Raw genomic sequence first — 27,015 nt, 5'->3', positions numbered from 1 at the left:
CGGTGCACAGAAGGGAAGCACAGAAGTCGACGGGAGTTACGCAAGCTACTCTGCGTAGTTTGCGTAACTCCCGTCGACTGCCGCCGAATCTCCAGGTAAGTGTTAGACCAGGGCTCAATATGGATGTAGGTGTTTGGGGTATTAGGTAGCCTGGCTTGATAATATTAGCCTTGTGTCTCAATTGACCTTATGTACTATCCAAGATTTAAGAGACCTCCTCGTGATTTTGCTGACAGCAGTTGTACTGTCAGACCTCAGAGCAGTTTCTCCTGATTTAAACTTGTCAACGTGAGATCAGAATCAGGCTTGTAGTATTTACAGAACGGTGTTTGGGTATAACATTGATTTAGACAGCCCTTGTGGTTGTAAATAAAATGCAACATTGGTCCAAATTCGCTTCAGTTACTCCTCTACAATTCCATACTCGTCAGTGAGGTTGCCAAGATGGAACTGAGAACAGATTTGGTCCATTAACCTTAGTTTTCTCAAGGGTTTTATTTTTTTGATCTCAAGTTCTCTTTCCACCATTCAAGAAGAAAATCGAATCAGAATCTTGAATCCATTATTGTAGATGGTGTTTGTATCTGGCTGAATTGGATATCAGATTGGCACAAACTGCCTCTAAAACTGTTTTCTTTCCTTTACAGATCCTAAGAATGTTCACAGACTTCCTGTCCTTCATGGTTCTGTTCAATTTCATTATCCCAGTCTCCATGTATGTTACAGTCGAAATGCAAAAATTCTTGGGCTCCTTCTTCATTTCTTGGGATAAGGAGATGTATGATGAAGAAATAAGAGAAGGAGCACTGGTGAATACCTCGGACCTCAATGAAGAGCTTGGTCAGGTCAGAACACGCTTCCCCATTTGTGCGAACTTACATTAAAATTGGATGCGTGCACAGGGTCTCGGGGTAAAACTGGGCATCTTCTCCTTGGACTAGAATAGCTGTAGTAGTGATATCCCTCCTGTAGAACTTGTTGGTCAGATCTTCAGCTATGCCGGAGCGGAGCCCAGCATATCTGAGGTGAAGGTACCAAAACCCAGGCCCTTTGTTACTTCTATATACCACCTCCACCCTGTTGTCTTGCCTGAAGCTAGTTTCAGCCAAGGTGCAATTTAGAGCAGTTTCACCTCTGCTTTTAGTTTCATTTGGCTGCCTTCCATGTCCAGGGGCTGTTCTAGGAGTCAGGAATCACTGAAGCATAGGGGCATACTGGCTGTACCGCCCTATGCCAGGGGAGCCGGGGGTTAGAGTGCCTTTCCTGTCAGTGCTCTGAGTAAGAAACATTCATCACTGATTGGTGCTTAGAGAGAGACAGATTACGTGTTTATTTTTCTTTGTTTCGTGTTGGTAGGAAGCTCGGATGCAGAGTTTGTGTGGATTTAGATTTTTATACATATCCCTCCTGGTGGTTCTGCTCCCCATCCTAGAAACATCTGCATGCCTAGTGAAATACTCCCACATCCAAAATGTAGAGGCATAAAAGCTCTGAAGTGTTGATCCAAATAGGGGATTTACGATACCTTTAGAGGAAGTCTATTAGAAATGATGTAATCATGCTCTGTTGTCCCTGTACCAGGGTAATGAGAACATCTAAAGTAGCAGTTAAAAACATTATAAATTAATGAAAACAAAGAGAAGTCACACTTGGCTGAAGGGCAGGACAGAAAGAGAGAGACCTGATTGCTGCAGCCTTCAGCATCTCTGAAAAATAATTAGAAAGACATTGCGGCAGTATTTAAACATTCTCCCTTAATAAAAGCCTTTGTTTGTTAATCTCTTGTGTGCCCGTCAACATATAATTGTAACTCTTTTTGGTGGTAATTTAGGTTTAGTGCGAGACACTGCTTGCTTCTGAAAACTAGATGTGATGTTATAAATTGTATGTGCAGTCAAAATTGCATCAAGCAGTTTGCTTCCACATAGAAGAATGTCAAACCCTAACTCTGCATCTCAGTAATTGTTTTTGCTTTCATTGAATTAATTAAAAATTAAAATTCTCTGTAAGCTTTCGCTTTGAGGGTTAGCGAAGAAAGTATGAATCTGGTAATCTCTCAATGCATGCACTGGATATACAACTATGTTACTGCTATTTTCTCTGCACTGCTGAGACTCTTTAAGTAGCTGATGTTTCACTGTATTCAACCACAGCAACCCAATGCAGCTGATAATATAGCACACCCTACTTTTTGTTTCTGTAAAGAAAACGTTTAATTTGAAACAACTGTTAGCTAATTTAATTCCATTGTCAATGTTAAGAGTCACATGAAGCGGACAAATGGCTTTGTACTGCTAACACTAATTAAACAAATGCTGTGCTTTTTAAAATACAATTTACTTTCCACACTGCTTCCATATTGAACTTTTCTCAGCTCGTGCAGTGAAAGACACTCAGTGATGCCAATTTCTGTTATTTTCTTATGTATAAAATCCCCCTCATTTCCATTTCTGAGTACCTTCACATTTGAGTCCAGGCACAGCAGAGGAATGTTTGTTTAAAAGCAAATGTTCAGAATGGAATCTCTTTTCTTTGTTGGAAAAATCTATGGAAACTTTTTGTATTGATCCGTAGGTTTGGTAAAATCTTTTAAAAAAAATATCTAAATGTTGGTCTTTTATATTTTGCTTTATTTGATCCAGTGCTAAGTGCAGCACTGTCTGAGAAAGAGAAAGCAGGAGGAGTGGGGGAGGAGGGGAAATCAAGGGCCATAAGACAGGTTCTCGGCGAATATTAAAAATGAAGGCAATTATGTAATGAATTGGAAGCAAAGGAGTTGTTTTGGGAATGGGTGCAATATTGTCTTTTCTTTGTATTAATATACCTTACTTCAAACTTGTGAAGTCCAAGTTAAGCAAGTGCCAGTGGTTCTCTCCTGGATCAGGTCTGGCTAATTAAGATGCCAGTTATTCCCCTTTTTTTCAGTGCTGCCTCAGCTTCTTTCTTTTGGCCAACAATGAAAGCTGTGCAGTCCTGACTTCCTCCCTTTCTTTTAGGTCGAGTATGTGTTCACAGACAAAACTGGAACTCTTACAGAAAACAGCATGAAGTTCATTGAATGCAGCATAGATGGGCACAAATACAAAGAAGGCATTTCAGAGGTTGATGGCTTCTCTCACACCGACGGCCCTCGGAAATATTATGGGAAGGCAGAAAAGGTAGAACTGGGCTTTGGTAACTTCTATATTTTCTGTCTGCTCTAAGTGTCTAAGAGTTAAAATTACTAGAGATGGGCGAAAGTGTGACAATTCAGACATGGATTTTGAACACCTCTAAGTTTGGCAGTGTTCAGAATCCATGTTTGGGTTCAGCCTATGAGAGATACTTTAAAGACCTGGGTTTCTCTGTCCAATCTTTTCCATCCCCCAAGTTCAGGAGGATTTGGAACTGAGAGTTTGGCTTAAGTTCCATCTTTAACTATTACTCAGTCTTGGATGCTCTACATTGGAGTTTGTGTAGCAAGTGCAGGGGAGAGCACATATCCATTTCAGAAATCGATCTAACAAAGACCATGTTAAATAGAGTTGGAGCAGAAGTTACTGGAGCAGAAGTTAGCCTTGCTAAAATGGCATCGCAGGACAGCTAGAAACATCACACACATTGCAATAAAATAAATGATTGAACCAGAGTGCTGATTTTATTCTCTGCCTTGGCTGATCTTCATTTACCCGTGTCCTGGTAAAACAAAGGCAGCGTGAATTAGCGGTTACATTTGAACAGAGTTCCTTTCTGATTGTGGGGCCGTTAAAGATACCAGGACACTTTGCTGCAATGCCCTACTCTTGCAAAATGTCAAACGTTGGCTCAGTTTCCCATCTCTTCAGCTGTTGTGCTGTTCGGTTGTTACTCTCCGTCTGAAAGGCAGTTCAGTGGTGGTGTATGCAGGCACGTTTTTAAAGTTCTGTGGGATGCAAGACACAAAGTAAATGAAGTTTCCATTTAAAGGTGAGATTTTCAAAGGTGGCTAACAGAGTTAGGATTTGAGTGCCATACTTATGTTGACTCTTTTAAATATTCCAGCCTAAAAGGTTGGGAACTGTGACTAAATCCCAGTAGTTATGATTCAGCAGTTTAACTAAAATAGTCGTTATTTTTAACGATCACTGAAAATTAATGCTATATGGTACCCGGGCAAGAGAAGAAGCTGGCAACTAACTCATGTCCCTTATTTTGTCTCTGCCTAGTGTCGAGAAGAGCTGTTCCTGCGTGCTTTGTGTCTGTGCCATACTGTTCAAATCAAAGAAGGAGACAATGTGGACGGATTGATGGTACACTCGGAGCGCAGATGTACCTATATCTCCTCTTCACCAGATGAAATAGCTTTGGTGAAAGGCGCTAAAAAGTAAGGCTGAGGCTATTTTCAGAGCTGGCGGTTTTTCTTACTCTTGTAACTAATTCGTTGTGCCGTTGACTGGGATTTAATGGAACCCAAAAGTTGCCCTAGGAGTTTTTTCGTAATAAAATGCTCATAGGCAATAATTGACAAGGAGAACCGTGGAGCATAGAAAGCACAGCGACAAAAATTCTTGTTATGCCTAGTCCAGAGCCCACCGGAGTCAACAGTAGCCTTTCCATGGCTGGAATGGGTTTTGTACTTCAGTGGGTTTTGGATCAGGCCCATAGTAAATTTTTTCATGAACCAGTAAGAACATAAGAACAGCCATAATGGGTCAGACCAATGGTCCATCTAGCCCAGCATCCTGTCTTCCAACAGTGGCCAATGCCAGTTGCTTCAGAGGGAATGGCTAGAACAGGTAATCATCAAGTGATCCATCCCGTCGGCCATTCCCAGCCTCTAGCAAACAGCAATACCTGCCTTTCCTGGCTAATAGCCATTGACGCACATATCCTCCATGAACTTGTCTAGTTCTTTTCTGAACCTTGTTATAGTCTTGGCCTTCACACCATCCTCTGGCAAGGAGTTCCACAGGTTGACTATGCGTTGTGTGAAGAATTACTTCCTTATGTTTGTTTGAAACCTGCTGCCTATTAATTTCATTGGGTGACCCCTAGTTTTTGTGTTACGAGAAGGAGTAAATAATACTTCCTTGTTTATTTTCTCTATACCAGTCATGATTGTGTAGACCTGTATCATATCTCCCCTTAGTCGGCTCTTTTCCAAACTGAAAAGTCCCAGTCTTCTTATCTCTCCCCATATGGATGCTTTTCTATACCCCTAATCATTTTAGTTGCCCTTTTCTGTACTTTTTCCAATTCCAGTATATTTTTTGAGATGGAGCGACCAGATGTGCACACAATATTCAAGATGTGGGTGTACCGTGGATTTATAAAGAGGCAATATGATATTTCCTGTCTTATTAGCTATCCCTTTCCTAATAATTCCCAACATTCTGTTAGCTTTTTTGGCTGCTGCTTCACACTGAACAGATGTGTTTTCAAAGAACTGTCCACAATGACTCCAAGATCGCTTTCTTGAGTGGTACAAATTAACTTAGACCCACCATTTTATATGTATAGTTGGGATTATGTTTTCCAATGTGCATTACTTTGCATTTATCAACATAGAATTTCATCTGCCATTTTGTGGCCCAGTCACCCAGTTTTGTGAGATCCCATTACTCTTTGCAGTCTGCTTTGGACATAACTATCTTGAATAATTTTGTATCATCTGTACATTTTGCCACCTCACTGTTTGCCCCTTTTTCCAGATCATTTATGAATATGTTGAGCAGTACTGGTCCCAGCACAGCCCTCTGGGGGGACACCACTATTTACCTCTCTCCATTCTGAAAACTGACCATTATTCCATTATTCCTACCCTTTGTTTCCTATCTTCTAACCAGTTACCAGATCCAGGAGAGGAGCTTCTTATCCCATGACCGCTTAGTTTGCTTGACTTTGGTGAGGGACCTTGTCAAAAGATTTCTGAATGTCTAAATACACTATATCCATTGGATCACCCTTGTCCACATGCTTTTTGACTCCCTCAAATAATTCTAGCTGATTGGTGAGGCTCGATTTCCATTTAAAAACCATGCTGACTCCCCCCCCAACAAATCATATTCATTTGTATGTCTGATAATTCTATTGTTTATTATAGTTTCAACCAATTTGCCTGGTACTGAAGTTAGGCTTACTGGCCTTTAATTACCAGGATCGCCTCTGGAGCCTTTTTTAAAAATTGGCGTCACATTAGCTATCCCCCAGTCATCTGGTACAGAAGCTGATTTAAATGATAGGCGACATACCATAGTTAGTAGTTCTGCAATCTCCTATTTGAGTTCCTTCAGAACTCAAATAATTTTATCTTTGCTAAGCAAATTCACAATAAGCCAAGGTTTGGGAATCATAATTTGCTCATCACAGTGTATTTTAAGACTTCTTTTAGGTAGAATGGTGTCCCAAGTTGCTTGATTTAACAGAGCCTTACTCTATCCAAGTTCATTTGGACATAGGCAGATTCTGTCATATTGTAGATGAAGCAGTCAGTGAGTACTGGTGTGTATCAAAGCAAGATTATTTCCTTTCTGTGCAGTGGTGCAAAATTCTTAAGGAGACAAAGCAGCCCGTTTGAAGGCTACCTTTGTTAGCCTTTTCTGATGTACTTGCATTACCTTATGACTATTTGAAGGCATAATAGCACACCATGCAGATCTATTTTTGCCATAAATGTAATATATTCTTTATACACGTGCATTAATTCACATGGCCTGTAGAGGCCTCATTGTTTTCTAGGATGTGATCAACTTCTCTTTAGGTTTGTAGTACATGGGAAATGCAGAGAATAGCCCAGTGAGATACATATATGCATGGACTGCTTGCTGTATTCCATGTCATGTTTCAGAATATAAAATGAAAATGAGAATGTTATGAATGTAAAATATGTAACAGTGTTTTCAATATCCTTCTGTCCTCTTTTATGTTGACAGGTATGGTTTCACATTTCTGGGACTTGAAAATGATTACATGAAAGTAAAAAACCAAAAGAATGAAACTGAAATGTAAGTGCAGTTGCATCGTGGTGAGGAATATTGCACACACTAGCTGAACACACTCCGCCAAGTGCCAGCTTGCATGCCGTTTTGATTAAACTCCAGGAAAAATGGTGAATGATGCAGGGTGGAAATAACACAATAGGCTGTGTCAGACTGATTACTGGTCTGCATGAAAACCGATCCGAATTACAGAGCACCTGGCAGCAAAGAATTGGCCGAGAGGTTAAATTGATTACAGCTTTTGCTGAATAACAAATCAATGAAAGCCTAAAACAATATCCTCTGACCGTATCCTGCACCACAGTTTGAAACCTGGAAATTCTCTTGGGTCCGTGGATTATTGTGATGATCTCATAGATGTTGAATGCATGAGAGCTGATGCTCCTTTAAGTCTCAGCCACACAGGGTTGAACCTTTGCGTAAGCATGCTCCAATCCCAACCCCCTCTTGGACTGAAAATAATTAGGTCTTTCCGCTGCAGCAACTGCTGATGTAAACCCCCAGGGATGTATGCCACTTGGAGGATTGAGTACCTGATCTGGCTGCTCCCTGAGTTCTTCTCTTATTAGCAAATTTAATTTCAAACTTCTGTTCATCTTGAATTTTTCCATATGGAAGGAGGATGCAGAGTTGCTATTGGCTGCTTCTGGTGTTCAGCTAAGGTGTTAGGCTGCTTGCCCTGATTGATAACTAGGTGTTCCAGGCAGGACCTTCAGCCTCTGACCAGTCAGCTGGCTCTGGAAGGACCTAACCAGCTTCTCCTACTTCCATCCAACCTGCTGCTGTGTGGTTGCCAGTCACATATCCCATTTGGGGCCAAGAAATGAGGTACCAAGCATACATCTCACTTGTTCTCATCAGCCATGCACCAAGGGAGTGATCCATAAGCAGCTACCACAGGGAATCTCCATACTCAGTGAATGGATGTGGAGCAGCTCTGTTACATTTACAAGCATCTTAAAGCAAGCGTGACTCGATCTTAAAGAGAAAAGAAAATGAAAATCACATGTCCACGTGCATTTCTCTCTGGCAAACTGTAACTCAGCCCAGCCTTCACCGAAACGTTCCATTAGTTGTGCTGTGCTCTGTCCAATCACCTGGTTCTTAATGGTGGCAGTACACATTGTTCACTTGTCATGTATAAATGACTTGTAGCTTGACCACCTCTATCACATCTTTAATAAGCACATTGATCAGCTGTCACATGCTACTTGTAGTCTGGGATAGAGAGCGTTCCACCATCCATTCTTAGTATGTTCTTATGTCTTACAACTTTGTACTGAATGTAATTTTTAACTTTTTTCCCCCTGAAATTTCTAAGTTCTGGTCTTTTCTTTTTAAAGGTATCAGCTTCTTCATATATTAAACTTTGATCCTGTCCGCCGCCGGATGAGTGTTATTGTGAGAACCAGTACAGGTATTGTTAAAACTCCTCTCTGGGTACTACTGTGTATAAAATATATGTCTGTATTTACTCTTGTACTGAGGATGTATTAAAGACCTCCCATTACAACACAGAAAAGCTAACCTGTTACATTTCATGGGCCTTAGCTACACCTGCAAAATTCGCTTGCACGCCGTCCAGGAGTCCAAAAATCTCTCATTTACACGTGCAAATCTGGTAACAGCATGTGCTTTTCATTTATTTGTACATGCACCCACTGCACAGGTACATGTTTAGCAGGCTCAGAGGCACCTGCATATGAGAACTTGGCCCTTGAAGTGTGATAATGAGATCAGCGATCCGAGTTGTGATAGTCCTTTATTGTGCATGCCCAAGCTAACACTACAGGAAAGACCCCTTGAGATTCCTAGTGAGGAACAGTTTTTCTGACATGCTTCTGATCATATGCCCTATAAAAAAGATGTCAGTCTTGTTGGAATGTGGCATTTGCCAGCGTTTTCTTGGTAATATGAACATACAATTTTGTGCCACGTTCCAGCTCCAAACCAAGGGCTCTCATCAGCTAGGAAGGACACTTACTTTTTTTTTTTTCTTTTTGAATTTGAAAAATGATTCAATTGGTCATTTAAAAATTTTTGTTTTTAAAGCTCTAAAAGGGCCCAAAGAATTAGAAATTGGTGGCTTCAGTTGCTTTTCTACATTCTAACTCAACCAGCTTTTTATTTTAAGCTGAAGTTGTGCTGGTTTTTAGGTGCTATGGCATAGCTTTGATCATTTCAGGGGAAAAATATTTACAAATGATAGGTCTTTAATTTAGAAATGTGGTTTGCTAGCCGCACATGCTAACTTTATTAAGCCTTTCAATCTGTGTGCACATTGACCTGATGGACCAAATCTAGCCCTACTGTAACCCTGACTTAAGTGAAGTTACAGCAGGCATGAATTTTTTGCAGTGTGTCAGCTAAATAATTCAAGGATATATACATCCCTGGGAACTCATTTGACTTACTAGGCCATAAAAATGCGTCATCAGAGCTGTTAATATCTCCTGTTAAGTAAAATGGCTTTATAACAACACATGTGCATGCACCCACACACACCACAACTCAGAGACCTGAGTACACAGATCATGGCATACTGTATCTATCTGAAAGGGCTGATAGATGACAGGATCAAAAAGAACACGTTCCAAACCATTTATAAGATGCTGAATTGATGTATTTAGAATGATTCTCTAGAATAAACTACTGTAATCGGATATTCTTAGGATTGAATATACTGTATTTATTTTTCCCCTGTTTATTTTTCAGAATTATAATTGATTGGCCACCCGTACAAGCAACTTTTATAGCACCCTCCCCTTATCTGATTTCCTGTGTGAACATTAATTTTGTGTCAGAAATAACTATGTATATGGTTGCATACACAGTACTACATTAAAAGAGCATTATTAAGATTGCAAAGTGGAGCACTCAGAAGTGAGGGAATGGTAGAAATAAGTCTGTCTGTGCAGTTTTAACTCAGCCCTCCTGTGTATATGCATTCTTTAATTACATGATCACACTATTTTTTCCCACAAGACCCTGGCCTCAATCAGAGCACAGGAAGGACGGTGCTCATTGAATAAGCAGCTATTTAATATTTTATTTTCTCTGCATTGTCCAATGTGATGGCCCTAAGCCCTATTTTCTGCACACTATTCAAACCCTGCTCTGAATATAGAATTATTAATTTCCTCACGGCCTTTTCTGTGGCGCTTATCCCTCTAATACCTGAGTGATTCTCAAATATTAATTAATTTAGTCTCACGACACCCCTGTGAGATGAGGGGAAATATTAAGCCCATTTTACAGATGGGGAGGCTGAGGCAGAGAGTAAGGTCAAAACTATCTAGTAAGTGGGCCCAGTTTGAAATGCTTAGGGCTTCATTTTTCAGAGCACTTAGCATTATATAGCACATTCTATGGTCAAAGCAGAGCTCCCATTTAATTCAGTTGCAGCTGTGAGTGCTCAGCTCTTCTACAAATCAAGCTTTAGGATCTCAAATTGGGCACCCAGAAAATAAGCAACACACAATTGGTGACTGCCTGTGAAAAGCTTGGTTTAAGCGACTTGCCTAGCATCATATAGGGCCCTATGAAAGTGCATTAACCGTGAGACCCTCCTTTCTCATCCTGCAGTCCCCTGCTTCATTCACAACACCCCCTCCTGCTTCCTCAGCAGATGAAGCAGAGATCCTGAGAACAACCACCTCCTTCACTACTCAGCCCCGATTCATCCCCAGAGCAGGGACTGGAAAAAGGCTGGGTTCCCATGGAAAAATATATGATCATGTAATTAAAGGCTGTATCATAATGCATATTCACAAGAGGGCCTAATTCAGGTGACCTACTCTGTCCCATTCCCTCCCCCCTTCCCAGCCTTAGCTCTTGTCTACCTCTGCATTCAAATTAGACAGCTTCTGCCTTCACACTGGCTGGCTCCAGTGGGGGGAGGGGGGTTCAAGAGCACAGGCAAGACGGGGGCTCTCCCCGCTTTCATTGTCGGTACTTGGATCTGGCATGGCCCACGGCTGGCAGAGAGCTGCACTGGCAACGAAGGACTGATGCTCGGCCCCAGGCTGTAGCATGCCCAGTGCAGAAAGAATCTTCGGGGAGTTCAACTGCTAAAATCTGAGACGTGTTTATGCAGCGTGTGCAAAGGGTGATTAGTTTAGGGTTTCTAACTTGACCAAACTAGAGTGGATTTCATGGGGACAGCAAAAGGCTCAATCCTTCTGTTCCAATGGCACTGGACCTTTTCATCCTCAGAAATAGCTGAAAACTTCAAAAAATTCATCCTGAGGCAGACATCCACTGCATGGAAAATTTCAGCCCAAACGGTTGGCGTTTGGCAAAGTTATAAACAGCTAAAAACTAGGTCTTATACAGGGGCATGTCAACTTTAATAATAGGTGGCAAGCTCTTAAGGCAACCTAAATAATGGGTGGCGCTACCAGCCGTGCCTATAACAACTCCATTTGCAATCTTACCAGATTTCTTCTTTTCGTCGAAGTTTACAGATATTGAAGACAATGGTCTTTAAATCTGTCTACACATTGTGCATGCTTCAATCGTACTTTTAACTCTGTTTCAGGAAAGTTCTTCCTTTTCTGTAAAGGAGCAGACTCCTCTATTTTTCCAAGGGTGCAACAAGATGAAATACAACAAACTAAAGTGCACGTAGAGCGTAATGCAATGGTAAGCATGTATGTGAAACAGGTTTGGCCTTGTTGTAAGGGAAACCTTTCCCTGAAGATGAAGTTCGGACCTAGGGTTGAGGAAAAATGTGACCTTTAGTTCTTGTTGTTTTGAAGTTCATGTCTGACTTGTTTCCTTTTCTGTTCTTTTGGCTTCCAACTTTATTTAACTTCTGATCTATTTATATAGTCCTGTAGTATCTGAGCATCTCCCAAGGAGTTAAAAATAGCCATAACAATAACAATCTCTCTCTTGCTTTTCCTTTCTAGCCTTGTAGAGAAATCCTTGAATCAGTTTATAGGTCTGTTTTGTGTGTGCGTGTTGTGTTTTAGGAAGCATTTATCTAAATTGAGCTATATTAAGGGAAGAGGTTTATAGTTAGTTCTGAATGTGTTGTGGCTAGTTTTAGTTCTTATCTCTTCTGGTTGGACCTCCTTTTATACAGCTGTGTATTTTAAATCAGCCACAGTTTACAATTCAATATTTCTTGTGACCTTTTTACTACTAAAGATGCTCAATTCCACAGCTTATAATACATATCGTAATGTTGCATGTCCAAGGTTTTCCATGTATGTGGAAATTATTATATGAACCAAGTGGAAATGGCCCTAAGAGATGTAGAGTCACTTCTAACATTGGACCCAATCCTCACAGACACTGAGCGACTTGTAGAAACAGAAAGTAAAAATTCTAAGGGAGAGTGCTGTTTAAAATGTGGTTTTTAGTGCACAAATCCGCTCCTCTGTTTCAAGGATGGATATCGAACTCTTTGTGTGGCCTTCAAAGAACTAACTCAAGACAACTATGACAAAATTGATAGACAGCTGGATGAAGCAAAAATGGCTCTGCAGGACAGAGAAGAAAAGATGGCCAGGATTTTTGATGACATAGAGACTGATATGCATTTGATTGGGGCTACTGCGGTGGAAGACAGGTAAATCGGTGGCAAGCAAGCAGATGAAAAGTGAATGCTGCAGTTGTTCAGAACTTCGTAGTCTGTATCTCACTTACTCTGAAATTACCCTGAGAATAAATGCAGGACAATGAGGCAAAGGGTGGGGGAATGACTAAAATGAGACCGTTGAGCAGCAGTTTGTGCCGTGGCATAGTCCACCACAGTGCTTATTGAAAGCTGTGTGCTGACCCTAAGAAGACAGAATGTCTAAAGCAATTATTTCCTGGCATATCTGTTACAAAAGGCCTATTTGCTAAAAATATACTGGTTTAAACGGTGAGAACGCTAAAATTTTAATCAATAAATCCTACATTTTCAGAAAATGCATGTAACCTTGTGCCCCTCATTTATGTACCAAATTCATACAAATTCAGGTGCAATTGCAGTAACTATATGGATAAATTAGGCTGTCATTTATTTTTCACTCTGGGTTTTATGGCTCCAGTTGAAGAGTTGTGGCAAAGTCGACTGAATGTAGCACTAAGAACTGCTATGTTCTAATCCTGGCTCTAACACTAAATCCCTCTGGGTTCATCTACATGACAAAAATACCTCCAGGCAGAGTCTGAGACAGAGTTGGGCTTGCGCTAAAAATAGCTGTGTAGACATTCTGGCTCTGAAACCCAGATTCTGAGCGCTGAGAGTCGCTGCCTGATTTTTTTTTTTGGCTATATAGATGTAACCTCTGTGACCTAGAACAAATAATTTAACATCTCTGCCTCATCTTTCCCAAACGTAAAATGAGGAAATTTTGTCCTGCCTAAGGAGAGTGTGTGGATTAAACGGATAATATTTGCTAAAATAAATAGGTTTAATTAAGTGCAAAGTATTGTTCTTGGACCCATTTCGGAAGCCCTTTCTGCGACTAACCGCCCATCAGGCTTTGTTCCACACAACTCCCACCTACTTTACTGTAGGAATTTATTCAGAGAGTGGTACAATATAGTCAGACTTCTTTCAGTTTAAATTTCATCCGCAAGCTGCATTGCTGTGTGGGGTTTTTTTAATTCAGCAGTGTGCAAAGTGTAACACTTAGCTCTGGTGGTATTGACGTACACTGGCAAAGTACTGTGTTGGTTTTAGATATGGATGTCACAGTTGGTAAATAATCATTCGTTGAACAGCATGTGGTTTTATTTGTTTTCAGTGTGAATTCTTAACCATCTCTAAGCCACACTCATCTTGTGTGGCTCTTTGTCACCCTCTAGTAGCTGGGGTAGTTTAAGTCTGCTGCTGCCTGTAGGTCCTTTATCTGAGGCGGTAAAGGCTGATGGTATCTTAGATCTAGATCTTCCCTAGGCTTATTGTTACATACACAAAACATTCTTCGTTAGTTCTGAGGAGAAATGATATTTTACGGTAAATGAGATGGCTAATTTATTGCCTCGTTTTACAGACTTCAGGAACACGCAGCAGAAACCATCGAGGCCCTGCAAGCAGCAGGCATGAAGATCTGGGTGCTTACCGGGGACAAGATGGAAACTGCAAAATCCACCTGCTATGCCTCTAGGCTCTTCCAGACAAACACGGAATTACTGGAGCTGACCACAAAAACCATGGGAGACAGCGAAAGGAAAGAGGATCGGTTACATGAGCTGTTGCTGGAGTATCATAAAAAACTGCTGCAGGATTTTCCCAAAAATAAGGGAAACCTTAAAAGGTGAGAGAGTATGTGGGCAGTTTGTGTCTGGATAACTTAAAATGCTTAAAAGGAAGGGAAATAAATAATTTAGCCTCAATCCTTCAATTCCACGTAAGCAGGCAAAGCACTCTGGATTTCAGGGGCACCATTTGTGGGGGTGAGTGTCTATCCACTGAAATAACATTGCAGGATTGGGGCCTCACTGCCTATAAGAAGTTCAAATATAATTGTGCAGTACTTGTGTATGCCCTGGTTTTTGTTTTAAATCCAAGCTGTTTGAGTCAACTGAGCTCGTGCGCGTGCATGCACACCACGCCGGAAACTTAGACCTGTTCTTGTTTAGAAACCATTTCTTTGTTGCTCAGATAAGACAGCAATGGTGACACTGACTTCTTAGAAACATACAGCTCAGACTTTTATGTCGACTTTTTCTGTTTGTATTTCAGGAGTTGGACAGTGGGTCAAGAATATGGACTGATTATAGATGGCTCAACGCTGTCGCTAATATTAAATCCATCTCAGGATTCCAGTTCTAGTCATTACAAAAGCATTTTTCTACAGATCTGCCTGAAATGCGCTGCAGTTCTTTGTTGTCGGATGGCTCCCCTGCAGAAAGCACAGGTGAGCTCTACGGGTACGCTTCTGGGCTCACTTTGTAGGCAGCAGCTACGTTATCTGCAGTAGTGAAAAGCAACGAAACCGTTTGGATCAGACCTCAAAACTTTAAAATCTGCGTGTGTCTAGAGAGGCTCCAAAACCCATATTTAGACATCTCTACCTAGTGGCCTGATTTTTTTTCAGAAGGGCTGGACACATGTTGCATGGGCTGTAAGTCAGTGCAGAACGTGGTTCCTTGTCAGGCTGCGAGCTGGGGCAGTAGATGTCTTCCAGTACCTAAGCACAGACAAGTCTCTGGGATGTAAGATTCCCACAGGAAAGAAGGCTATGGGTTGCCCTGCCTCTGAAAAACAACTGTTCTGTAACTTAAAGTGAAGTTGTCTTGCTATATACAAGTAAAACGTCTTAATTTTTTAAAAAAAGGAAAAATCATTTCAATATGGAAAACGTATACCTTGCAACTGGGCTTTCAGCAAGTATTATCTCATTTCTTTTTCCAAAGGACAGATGCTACCAGAGGTATTTCAGCAAGTCTGTTATAACCCGCTGGTTACTTTGATTTAACAGACTGTCTCTTGAACCATGAAATTTAACAAAATTCACTTGCCTTGCTCAGCCCTGACTCTCTTTTTTTTTTTGGCCATGAATGAGCCTTTTCTGTGCTTTGGTGTATTTGTGCCACAGTTTTGTCTTTCATAGACGTACTTACTGTTTCCTATTGTTACCAAAGCTTTCAAGGTTATAAATAAAGGGACAAACTGATTTATCTATTTAATTCCATTTCAAGTTCTATGAACAGGATTTGATCACTTCCCCACAACAGCTAGCAGTATCAAAAATGCCATAAACAGTGGATTTCCTGCACTGCTCTAGGTACGTAGGATGTGACTAACTGCCGCGTGACTTAGTGGCACATGAAACACATGGGAGTCACATCCTAGTAATTGAAGGTAGAACGTCACCCTTGGAATGGAAGGAAGGGTACTGCTGATTTAAATCCCAGCATTTCAGCTCTTCAGAGTTAGTCCCAGCACCTGCTGGTGTTGATGACCTTGATCAAACTCCCATTGGCTTCAGTGGGGTTATTTCAGGCCTATATCTTAAACTGCTTAAAAAGGAAAAGAGGGGGGAAAACAGACCCTCTGCTGTTCATGTGGCTGCAGTGGGATCGTGTTAACTGGAATTGGATCTGGTTGGGTGGGCTTTGTGGACAACTAAAAAACCATCACAGGATTTAAAACAAAGGCTGCACTGAGTCTCAACCCTGTGTGAATTAGTTTGAATCACTTCATTGAAAAGGTGACCTGACTTATTTTTGTGAACCAGAAAAAAACTTGTCACCTGGCCAGCATTGTAAGTGCAGAGTTATTCAAAAATGCTTGAAATAACAAGGTGACCTTGTTCTACAACTGCAGATCAAACTGTCTGGACCTTCTTTTCCTGCTGCAAAATACAAGTTACTCACACTGAAGTGTCTGAGGTGGGGAATAAGGCCTTCTCGCCGTCAAGTTGGATGCAATTGAATCTTTGGACCTTTCTACTGACCCGTTGTGTATTTAATTTCTTAGATCGTTAGAATGGTGAAGAACACCAAGGGCAATCCGATAACACTATCAGTAGGAGATGGCGCCAATGATGTTAGCATGATCTTGGAAGCACATGTCGGAATAGGTGAGAAATGTGTGGAAATAATACCCAACTCTAATACAGCTCTTTCCATTAGTAGCTGTCAAAGCGCTTCACAAAGGAGGTCAATATCATTAGCCCCATTTTACAGATGGGGAAACAGAGGGACAAAGAGGCCAATGGCAGAGCTGAGAATAGAACCCAGGTCTCTGGAGTCCCAGTCCATTAGGCCACATTGCCTCTTCCTAAGAAGAAAATAAGTAAAATACAAAATAGATACAAGGGACCATGGCCTTTAAGCCTTGTGGTTGGTAAATAATGTCTGGAAATGTAGAAGCTGATGGTTTCTTTACTTGATATAGGGTAGAATAGCCATTTTCGGAAATGAATTAGGCACTTTTGAAAACTTTGCCCCTGTCTATTTAGCATGCAGACTTGCCTGTTTATTGTTTAGTTCAGGGAGATGGTCAGTGAACACCTTTGCTTTCACGTGGCCTGACCCAGTTCCCACCGAAGTCAATGACAAGACCCCCCCTGAATAAAACAGGAGCCGAATCAGATCCATGAAGCATTAACACTAAATTCTTGATGCACTTGAAGAGTCTTTAAACATATGGGATTTGCTCACTTCTGTTAACAGGCAGCATCTGTCCAGTGTCCACACACACACACGGCTGAAAATATCCCATAACAGTACGATAAAAGGCTTTAAAACTGTTCTGCCTGTACTGTGTTTGCAAGACAAGAAATCACTTCTTTAGGGTTTAGGGGACAGATTTTTAAAATACAAGTAAAATATAGTAACTATTTCTTAACACTAAGGGTTCGATCCCGGACCCATTGAAGTGGAGTTTTGCCATTGACTTCAAAATAGCCAGGATTTCTCCCTAAGAAAATATATGCTTCTTGCCTAAGGTACATGAGCAACCTTTATTTTGAGCAAAATGTCTCTTTATAAGTAAATAAGCTACATCATCCATTCAGAAAATACGGGGCCAACTTCAGGGATCATACAAGTTGCATGGATCGGTTGTTTGTCAGACAGCAGATGTAAGGGGCAAAGTCATGCTTTCACATCAATTTATCAATCAGTATAACTTGAATTAATTTAAACATCAGATTGTTGCAAGGAGGGAATGCAGCAGTCAAAGTGACCAAGGTGTGAGATAATATTGATTCTTTCCCATTTTCTTGCATCTTCCTCTTGCTTTTTCTTTTCTATCCCACTCAAGCCCAGTTCTGTTCCCATTGAAGTCAATGGAGATTTGCTATTGACAGCAATGGAAATGACTAGGCACCAGTTAAAACCAAACATATAACTTCCCTACTCTCCTCATCATTGCTAGCATTGGCCCTGAGGATTTAATTGGATTAGCACCTGCTTAGCCCAAGTGGGCTAAAATTAGCCTATATTCTTTAACTGGATGTTTGTAAGTTTGTTGGAATGCTGTTTTTCTGCTTATAACTGGCTGTAATTCACCACTGTGGATCAAAATCTACTTTCCAAAGATTGATTTCCAATGATGTTGATGTGTTTGCCCCTTTCTTATGACTGATCTCATGTAGGAAACTATCCTAGATTTTTTCTAACGCTGCCAGAGGTGGTAGAACCATTGGAGAAACTTGAGTGTCACTCAGAGGAGGGTAGTATGGAAGAGAGAAGATGGGGTCATCCTTCCTGGTGATTGAAATGTCTCATTACCCTCCAATGATTGGAAGCGTTACAGCTTCCTTTGTAATTCACTGAACGTGCCTGTCGATTGACCAAACCAGCTGCCTTGGGCTTAGGTCTATAAGGCGGGATGGTTTAGTAGTCTAAGCATCTGCAGTGAAATAACTAGAATGCATGGAGCCGTGTGTTTAAATTCTGGGAAGGATACAGGCAAAACTCAACTCAGCTCTTTAACTGTCTGATAAACTGCATTCCTGGCAGCTTATTTTGTTAGGGCCTGCTGGATAAGAATTTAAAAACAGCAGACCTTATTGTTGTGAAGGACAGTAATGAACCTATGGAGTGTTAGGATTTTGCTTCCTAGATCACTTGTCCGTGGCCCTTCACCCCAGTGGGATGGCACTTTTGTTTTGAATTACAGTCTGCCAAGCATCTTGGGATTCTTGGGGAGGTGACAAGTGCTTCCTTCCTATAAATGTCATTAAATCAGAAATTCTTTTTTATGTCGATTTTATTGTAGTTTGAAAGTTGTAGTTTGTGTTGGCAAATCTAACGGTTGGTCTGAATCTAAATTCCAGCCCTGTGTAAATCGCTCGCCGTATTTATGTGTCTTTCAGGTATAAAAGGCAAAGAAGGTCGTCAAGCAGCAAGAAACAGTGACTATGCTGTTCCAAAGTTTAAGCATTTAAGAAAATTGCTACTAGCACATGGGCATTTATATTATGTGAGAATAGCACACCTTGTACAGTATTTCTTCTACAAGGTAAGGGTTTACATTCAATTAACAAAGCTTGTTTCATTGAACACTAATCAAGCATTTTTTCCCCTTTAATATTGACAAAGTCCACTAAAGCTTGTTTTGTAATGTTTTTTTTGTAGTTCGTTTTTCTTTGTATCTTTAAAAAAATAGATCAGTAGTAGTATAGTTAGTAATATGTGTCTTATGGTTGTGTAATATAGTATAGACAGTAATATGTGTCTTATGTGTACTAGTTGTACACAATCTGCTATAGGGCTGTGTTCCAATGTCCACTGTAAATATTAAAGCTGTATTATTTATCTGTCTTTTCATAGCAACAAAAAGATGGACCTTGTCCCAAAGGTTACAATCCAAGCAGTATTAGCTTCATTCTTCATGGCCAGATTTTTAGCACTAAACGTTTTCTATCTGATAGTACAATACACATGAAGCATAATTCACATTTATATTTAAAAGTCAAACAGATATTAATTACACAAGATGCTTTTCTACTAAAATTTGTTTCTAATTTTTTTTAGAACCTTTGCTTCATTTTACCACAGTTTTTATACCAGTTCTTCTGCGGATTCTCACAACAGGTATGTTCTGATAACAAGTTGATAAAGACACACTCTAAAGCATGTCAGAGTATCAAGTTCCATAGCTGAGATTTGGTTTTGCTTTCCTGCATGCTCTCCAACTAACCTCATTGAAGATGCCACTTAATGGAAATGGTGATCTAATTGCTAAACAATTAAACATTAAATGTTTGAGGTCTAACTTTTTAAAAGAAAATGAAGTTCCTGTTTGTTCTTCCCCGGTTTTGCCACCCAAGCACAGATGGGGCATTTTCCAAAAGTAACAGGGGAATGTTTTTTGAAAGTCTTGCTATTAACTGATTTTGACATCACTTCCTCCTCTTCTAAAAGAACAAAGCCACACTGTTGTATCTCCTTCTACTAAAAATGTGTCTCACAAGACCAGGCGAAGGAGCTTATTCTTTCACAATGAGCTCTGAACTAATGAACTTGTTGGGGAAATGTGTCCTCGGCCTAGTTCAAATGGGTGCCTGACCTGGGTAGAACATTGTGCCCAGCTGTTGAGAACTTTGTGGCCGGTGGGATGATGTGGCCATCAAAAAAAAAAAAAAAAAAAAAAGGTCTTGGGACAGCAGCTTTGGGTTCCTCTGCTCATTTGTGCATTTGTTTGTTGGCTCTGGATTGCCCCGGGAGCAATCAGAAGGAAGAGCAAAGCCATTCAGGCAGTTAGTTGGAAAATGACTTCCACTGAAACAAAAAGAGGATTTTTTTTTTTGTCAGAGTTCCTGTTTAACTAGGAATTTTCAGAGGGCAATTGCCAAGGACAGAATATGTATGTTAAAGTGGCCTAGGAGGTCTCAATTTTATTAAAATACAAACAAAAACAGCAGCTGTTGACAAGGTAGAAAGTCACTGCTCTGAAATCACTTTGCCTCCTATCTTCCCATGCTGCACTCCTGAAACAATGAGACCAAGATTTTCAACAGGTCACTTTAATTTGCTTAATTGCATGGGGTAAACTGGTCTTTTTAATTACAACCTAAAAAAGCTTGCTTCACTAACACAGGCTCTCGTGTGCGCTCGCAAATGGAACTTTCCCGTGCCCCCATTGAACCTGAGCAAAAAGACCTGGAGCATAATAAAAGTGGCTGAAATACGGTATAACACAAATACAGAGTATTCCTGCTCAAGTCAGCCACTGTCTTTTTGGGATCCCTGCTTCTTGGTAATATTCAGAACGACAACTGCATTACTCTTAGACTTCTCTTTGAGTGGCTTTTACGATAGCGCTACCAGCTCCCATATTAAAGGTTCAGAATGAGACTGCAGGGGGCTTTTTGATTAACAGAAGAAACTTCATTTAAAATTTGGAATCTGAAAGTATCATTGGGCTTGATCTGGCAGCCATCAAACTTGCTAGGAATTTGGCTTTTGACTTCAGTTGGAGCAGAAACAGGACTTTTGCCATACTTCTACAAAAAAACTTCAAAAACAGACTTTAGAGAGAAACTGCAGAGCTGGAACTCATCTGCAAACTTGACACACTCAAACTGGATCTAAATAGGGACTTGGAATGGTTATCTCATTCCAAGAAGTAATTGTCACTGTTTACACAATTTCACCTCCTAATCAATGGTTGTGAATAGGCCTCAAATACTCTAACTGAATGGACTTTGCTTATACCTGCCTTCCCCATTGTTGTTCCTTACCCTTGGATGTATATATATACCGCCTATCTGATTTCTATTCCTTACATCTGATGAAGTGGGTTACAGCCCATGAAAGCTTATGCCTGTAGAAATTAAATTTGTTAGTCTTTAAAGTGCTACAGGACTTTTTTTTTTTTTTGCTGTATACAGACTAACACGGCTACCCCTCTGGAACTTGTCATGAAACTGTAAGAGTATTAAAGGCAAATACAACTTGCCTTTAATGCCGTTGGCTTCAGTGGAATTACATCAAGCATGAAGTGGGTTAAATTAGTCATTTATTTGTTGCTTTGACAAGAATATGAACTGTCCTGTGTGTGGGGAAGATAAGAATAGGAAAGCTTTTTCTGTTTTTATGGGGAAATTTTTAAAGTAAAGGGAGACTTCTCTGTGAATATTATTCATCCTCTTCTGCTTTTTTAAGCCTCTGTATGATGCTGCTTACCTTACAATGTACAACATCTGCTTCACGTCGCTGCCTATCCTGGCCTATAGTCTACTGGAGCAGCATATCAACATTGAAACTCTGACCTCAGATCCAAGATTGTATATGTAAGTAACAAAGGATTTTGCAAGTTCCCAGCGTGTTCTTGCCATTCACTTTCTAGCAGAGTTTAAGGTTTGTTAGTAAGATGAATTTTGTGACATTTGATACTGTTGATCTCCAAACACTGCGGTCCCGCCTCTGTGAAGCGGCAGGAGTGAACAGAAGAGTACAGAAAAGGGTTGGGTCCGTCTGTCGCTCTTGTGTTAAGAGGAGTTGAGTGCTACTCTGAGGTCAATGGCTTATCTGTAGTCATTTTGAAGGGACCCATATTCACTGAGCACTCGCCAGTCCATTAAAACAAGTCAGCAGCTCATTGCAAAGGTGTGTCACACTATGGCTGGAATTTCACTTTCCGTGGGAGAGGGAAAGTTATGGAGCATGCCCCTCTATTGCCATATCTTGTACAAAATGGGTGGTGTTTCTGAGTCAGCCAGCGACACATGGAGTGAGGAAAGGAGTCATGATGAGAGAAGAGATTCACGTGACAAAAGCTAATGCAGTCCTAGGATGCATCAGACGTGGTATTTCCAGTAGAGTTAGGGAGGTGTTAGTACCGTTATACAAGGCACTGGTGAGACTTCATCTGGAATACTGTGTGCAGTTCTGGTCCCCCGTGTTTAAGAAAGATGAACTCAAACTGGAACAGGTGCAGAGAAGGGCTACTAGGATGATCCAAGGAATGGAAAATCTGCCTTATGAGAGGAGACTCAAAGAGCTTGACTTGTTTAGTCTAACCAAAAGAAAGCTGTGGGGAGATATGATTGCTCTCTATAAATACATCAGAGGGATAAATACCAGGGAGGGAGAGAAATTATTTAAGTGCAGTGCCAGTGTGGAAACAAGAACTAATGGATATAAACTGGCCATCAGGAAGTTGAAATTAGATGCAGGTTTCTAACCATCAGAGGAGTGAAGTGCTTTAATAGCCTTCCAAGGAGAGCAGTGGGGGCAAAACACCTAGCTGGCTTCAAGACTGAGCTTGATAAATTTATGGAAGGGATGGTATGATGGGACAGCCTAGATTGACAATTGACTGATCTTTGACTACTGGTGGTAGATATGCCAGTGGTCTGTGATGGGATGTTAGATGGGGGGGTTCTGAGTTACTACAGAGAATTCTTTCTTGGTGTCTGGCTGGTGAGTCTTGCCCACATGCTCAGGGTTTAGCTGATCACCATATTTAGGGTTGGGAAGGAATTTTCCCCCAGGGCAGATTAGCAAAAACTCTGGGGTTTTTTCACCTTCTTCTGTAGCATGGGGCATGGCTCATTTGTTGGTGGATTCTCTGTACCTTAAAGTCTTTAAACCATGATTTGAGGACTTCAATAACTCAGTCATAGGTCATGGGTCTATTACATGGGTGGATGGGTAAGGTTCGGTGGCCTTCATTGATCATATTGGTCCCTTCTGACCTTAGAGTCTATGAGTCTACTCCAGTGTTTCTTAACCTGGGGGTTTAGAGGGGTCGCAAGTGCAGATCTGGTATTGGGGGTGGCAAGAAAGGCAATTGCGGGGAGCCACAGGGGCGCCATGAAACTAAGTTACATGCCTCAGCCCCGTGGGGGTGGGACTCAGGCTTCAGGGGTACAGTAGTTTGGAAAGGTTAAGAACCACTGGTCTACTCACTTACAAAGAGATGAACATTTCTGAAAGTCTGTCATGCAGGGAGCTAGCTTCCTAGCTGGTGTAAATGTATTCCCCCCCACTCTCATCCCACCCCACACATCCCTAGGCTTCCCCCCACAAGATTTAATCCCCACTTCAAATGATAAAAGCTGAAGACAGTGCCATGCTGTCAGTAGCCCCACAATAACTTTCAGGAACAAAGTATAAACATTGTCAGAGAAAAGTGCTTTTTCATAAGAAGATACGAACGGCCAGACAGGGTTAGACCAATGGTCCATTTAGCCCAGTAGCCCATCTTCCACCAGTGGCCAGTGCCAGGTGCTTTAGAGGGAATGACCAGAACAGGTAATCATCAAGTGATTCCTGGGGTGTTGCCTCCTTCCTTAGTAATGGCTATCAAAGAATACATGGTTTTTCATGGAAGACCAAATGCATAGATTCCCCACTCTCTCTGTCTCCCCCACCCCAGCTGCTGGTGTTCACACTCCCGGCACAATCCCTTTATCACTGGCTAAGGGAGGCACTTTTTTTCGGGGACTCTTATTAACATGCTGGCAGCACCTGCCTGATTTGAGTGTTCCTGTTTGCGCATGCCCAAAAGTAAACTGAGAAGAGATGAGACGTCATCAACATATAGAGCTCCAGCAGGGAAACAAAATGAGGGTTGCTCTGTTCTCTTCTGTTTGGGGTCTTACCCAGTGCATATCACTATGGTATTGGCGCACCTTCCTGTAGTGCATGAAGCTGGCATCTCTCATATGTAGCAATGACCCGTTCAAGCCAAGAACTCTCCGTCCTCGACAGGAGCCAGCTATCACTATTCACCAGGCAGTAGTGTGGTAATTAATCTGCATTAGATCTCAAAAAGGTAGCAATGCAAGGGATGACTTTGCTTGCTTTTGAAATAGATGCTCAAGTGTCTGATGGGCAAACTTCCTCGGCTACCCTCCTTCCATTTGGCAAAAGAGCACTGCATGTTTTTAGACACTTGCTGAATACTGTATAGCAAATGCATTCACCTGGCCAGCTAGGGAATTGTGAGAATACAAAGAGAGGTGAGCCTAAGAAAAACAAATTAATTTTACAAGAAGCTGGTTCCCGTTTGAATCCTCACGACTTTACATGTGTAGCTGAAAACAAAGTGACAGCTCTCCAACTGCTGTAGAAAATGCTGAGCTGCTGCTCTGCAGTTCTCCAGTTGTGGACCACTGTAAAAATCCTGCTAGTGAAAAGTGCTACAGAGCATAAATGCAAATACAAAATAAAACTTGCAGGAAAGAAGCTGTGATGATTTTCCTGACCCCCAGCGTTAGCCCTGTTATGATCCGACCTTCTCTCGGAAACACAAATTACAGTGCGTCTTTCTCTTTTGGCTTATTATAGCGTTGCCTTTGCAACATCATAATTGGGCTGTGTGTTATAAACTATAATTATAGTTCAGTGCCGTAGCTGTTTGCAGAATCCAACCTGCTGGAAATTGAAATAACACAGTTTTAGTTATAAGGGAAGGGGGGGAAAGGGGCACTTGTTATTTTTCACTTAGATGCTCTTTTTTTTTCTAGTTCCAGCTAACCCCCCAATCCCAGCAGCAGTAGTAATAATAATAATAAATAAAAAGACCATAAAAGCTTTTCTTAAATGTCCTTGAATGGGGTATATGTTTCCTAGAGATTTTGGGGAAACTGCTTTTTTCCACCCAGCAACTGTTACTTGTACATGGCAGTAATCAAAGCCTTCAGTGTTTGGAATCTCTCCATTCCTTTAGTTTACATGCATTGTTCTGGGATTCTTTGGAAATGGACAAGAAGGAACAATATGGCGATCACAACCCTTTTAATCCACCAGAGGGAGCTCATTTCTACAACAGCGTCAATAGTGCCCTCTATAAAAGAGCCCCAGAGCCCTGTAAACATCTATTACTGTTGTTTAAGTGCCAGATCTTGAAGCTAAATTCACTCCCACCCCACCAGAAAAACCCAGCAAACCTCCCATGTTCATGTACATCTTGCATACAGTTCAGAGGGTTCTGATCAGCTTGAGCATTTTCCTCAACAAAGGGAAAGTGCTAGCTCCACAATATTTAGGATTAATGTTTCTGAACTTCAAGAAATTTATGTTTTGAAAAATACCAGTTAGGCAGCAGTAAACGGAGAGGGGCTACCAGTTAATTTGACCCCATCACTTACTCCCTTTATTACTGTCCTCTTTTAAAATTCAGCTGCTGAAATTTAGAGGTGCTAAGTTGGGTAGTGGTTTTGTAACATGGGAATAGCAGAACCTGTTATCTTCAGTTTTGATGATGTCAGGATTTGAAGCTACTTCTCCAGAAGTAAACAGTGAATTCATTAACATGCTGAGTAACTTACGCTTCCTTCTGACCAGCAGTCATAGATACCTAATGCAGTTTGTGCTCTCTCTATAGAGTAAGTGACTCTTTCTTTTTTTTTAATGACTTTTGTGTCACGCAAATCTTGCCATCAAAATTAAGAGCCTGATTCAAACCCCATTGAAGTCAATGAAAAGACTCCGGAAAAAAAAGTGAAAGTGATTTTTTTCTTGTGACTCTGTTTGACAGGAAAATTTCTGATAATGCAATGTTACAATGGAAGCCTTTCTTATACTGGACCTTTCTCGGAGCATTTGAAGGACTTGTGTTTTTCTTTGGCGTTTACTTTCTTTTTCAAAATTCATCATTAGAAGACAATGGAAAGGTAAATAAAACAAAAAACAAACCTCTTGAGTGTATTTGTGTGTGTGTGTGTGTGTGTGTTTCTATACTCTTTGTAGAGTATGTATATGTTTCAGTCAGTGAAATGTGTCTGGAGTCTTGTCTCATGATGTAGTAATGAGTTCCCTTAGCAGAGCAGAAATCATTTGAGATTTGTAAACCAAACTTTGTAAACTTTATTGTCTGTATGTGAAGCCTCTTCTAGATCACCATGTAAACAATATAGAAATGGTTATGCTGTCTAGGTACACTGACCCCGCGTACAAATGTGGTTACAGTCAAAACCATGGGGCTGTATCCTACCATAAAGTTTTCACAAAACTTCTAGAGGGAGTTCTGTGTGCGGATGATAGCAGGATGAGGCCCATCAACTTCAAACCTTCTGGTTTGTGGTGAAACTTAACCTTGTCAAACTAGCTTTTTCTAAAGCTGATCTTCTGAGAGAAGTTACTGAAATGTGGGTTGATTTCATATAGATATAAAACACACGTACATAGAATGTTTGGAAAAGTTTAATAACCTCAGTTTTATAACACAATTAACCCACTGCTCTGTAATTGCAAAACCCTTGTGTACTTCAAGGGTGACTTTCGATAATCATTCTGGTTCTATTTGAATGAATTTTTTTTTTGTTTGAACTAGTATGCTATGTAAATGACTTGAGAGGCTGTCTGTGTGAGACTCTAAAAATGAGCTATGTGGTTATGTCTCGTTTTGTAACTACTTATGACTGTAAAGAACTGTTACCAGCAATTAATCATAATATCCATGTATGTTTGATTGAATCCTTTTTCGCTCCTATTAACTTTAATTTTTTTGCATTTTTTAAAACTTTTGCATTTCACTTTCTGTTTTAATGTATGCATCCAGATCTTGACAGCCGTTGGTAAGCATCTGTCCCATTCATTGCCATCATTTGGATATATATGCAGTATCTGCTTTTCTTTGTTGTGCATAGTCACTAGTATCTGCAAACAAGCAAAACCAGAATATTCGAGTTTGAAAACATCAACC

General features: G+C 40.8%; 1 protein-coding gene across 7 annotated transcripts in view; it reads left to right on the top strand.

Annotated features, from left to right (window-relative positions):
• The window catches only part of ATP11C (ATPase phospholipid transporting 11C), a 106,204-nt gene that overhangs the window by 62,531 nt on the left and 16,658 nt on the right, over positions 1 to 27,015 (top strand). For all 7 annotated transcript variants that reach the window (XR_010919683.1, XM_067548088.1, XM_067548087.1 and 4 more), the window contains exons 12-25: positions 648 to 845; positions 2,997 to 3,158; positions 4,185 to 4,342; positions 6,891 to 6,962; positions 8,300 to 8,373; positions 11,497 to 11,600; positions 12,353 to 12,534; positions 13,952 to 14,215; positions 14,644 to 14,818; positions 16,384 to 16,486; positions 18,731 to 18,876; positions 19,392 to 19,451; positions 21,525 to 21,652; positions 25,849 to 25,984. Coding sequence is in view for 6 of the 7 variants with exons in the window: in XM_067548088.1 (XP_067404189.1) it covers positions 648 to 845; positions 2,997 to 3,158; positions 4,185 to 4,342; positions 6,891 to 6,962; positions 8,300 to 8,373; positions 11,497 to 11,600; positions 12,353 to 12,534; positions 13,952 to 14,215; positions 14,644 to 14,818; positions 16,384 to 16,486; positions 18,731 to 18,876; positions 19,392 to 19,451; positions 21,525 to 21,652; positions 25,849 to 25,984 (1,962 nt within the window). In the remaining variant the exon portion in view is untranslated. The remainder of the gene's footprint in view (positions 1 to 647; positions 846 to 2,996; positions 3,159 to 4,184; positions 4,343 to 6,890; positions 6,963 to 8,299; positions 8,374 to 11,496; positions 11,601 to 12,352; positions 12,535 to 13,951; positions 14,216 to 14,643; positions 14,819 to 16,383; positions 16,487 to 18,730; positions 18,877 to 19,391; positions 19,452 to 21,524; positions 21,653 to 25,848; positions 25,985 to 27,015) is intronic.

This window comes from Emydura macquarii, unplaced genomic scaffold (genome assembly GCF_026122565.2).
Source record: "Emydura macquarii macquarii isolate MOO-44397 ecotype Brisbane River unplaced genomic scaffold, CSIRO-AGI_Emac_v2 contig_1253, whole genome shotgun sequence".
Taxonomy (NCBI): Eukaryota; Metazoa; Chordata; order Testudines; family Chelidae; genus Emydura; species Emydura macquarii.
The sequence above is the reverse complement of the archived record's forward strand: the minus strand, read 5'-3'. Positions and strand labels throughout refer to the sequence as shown.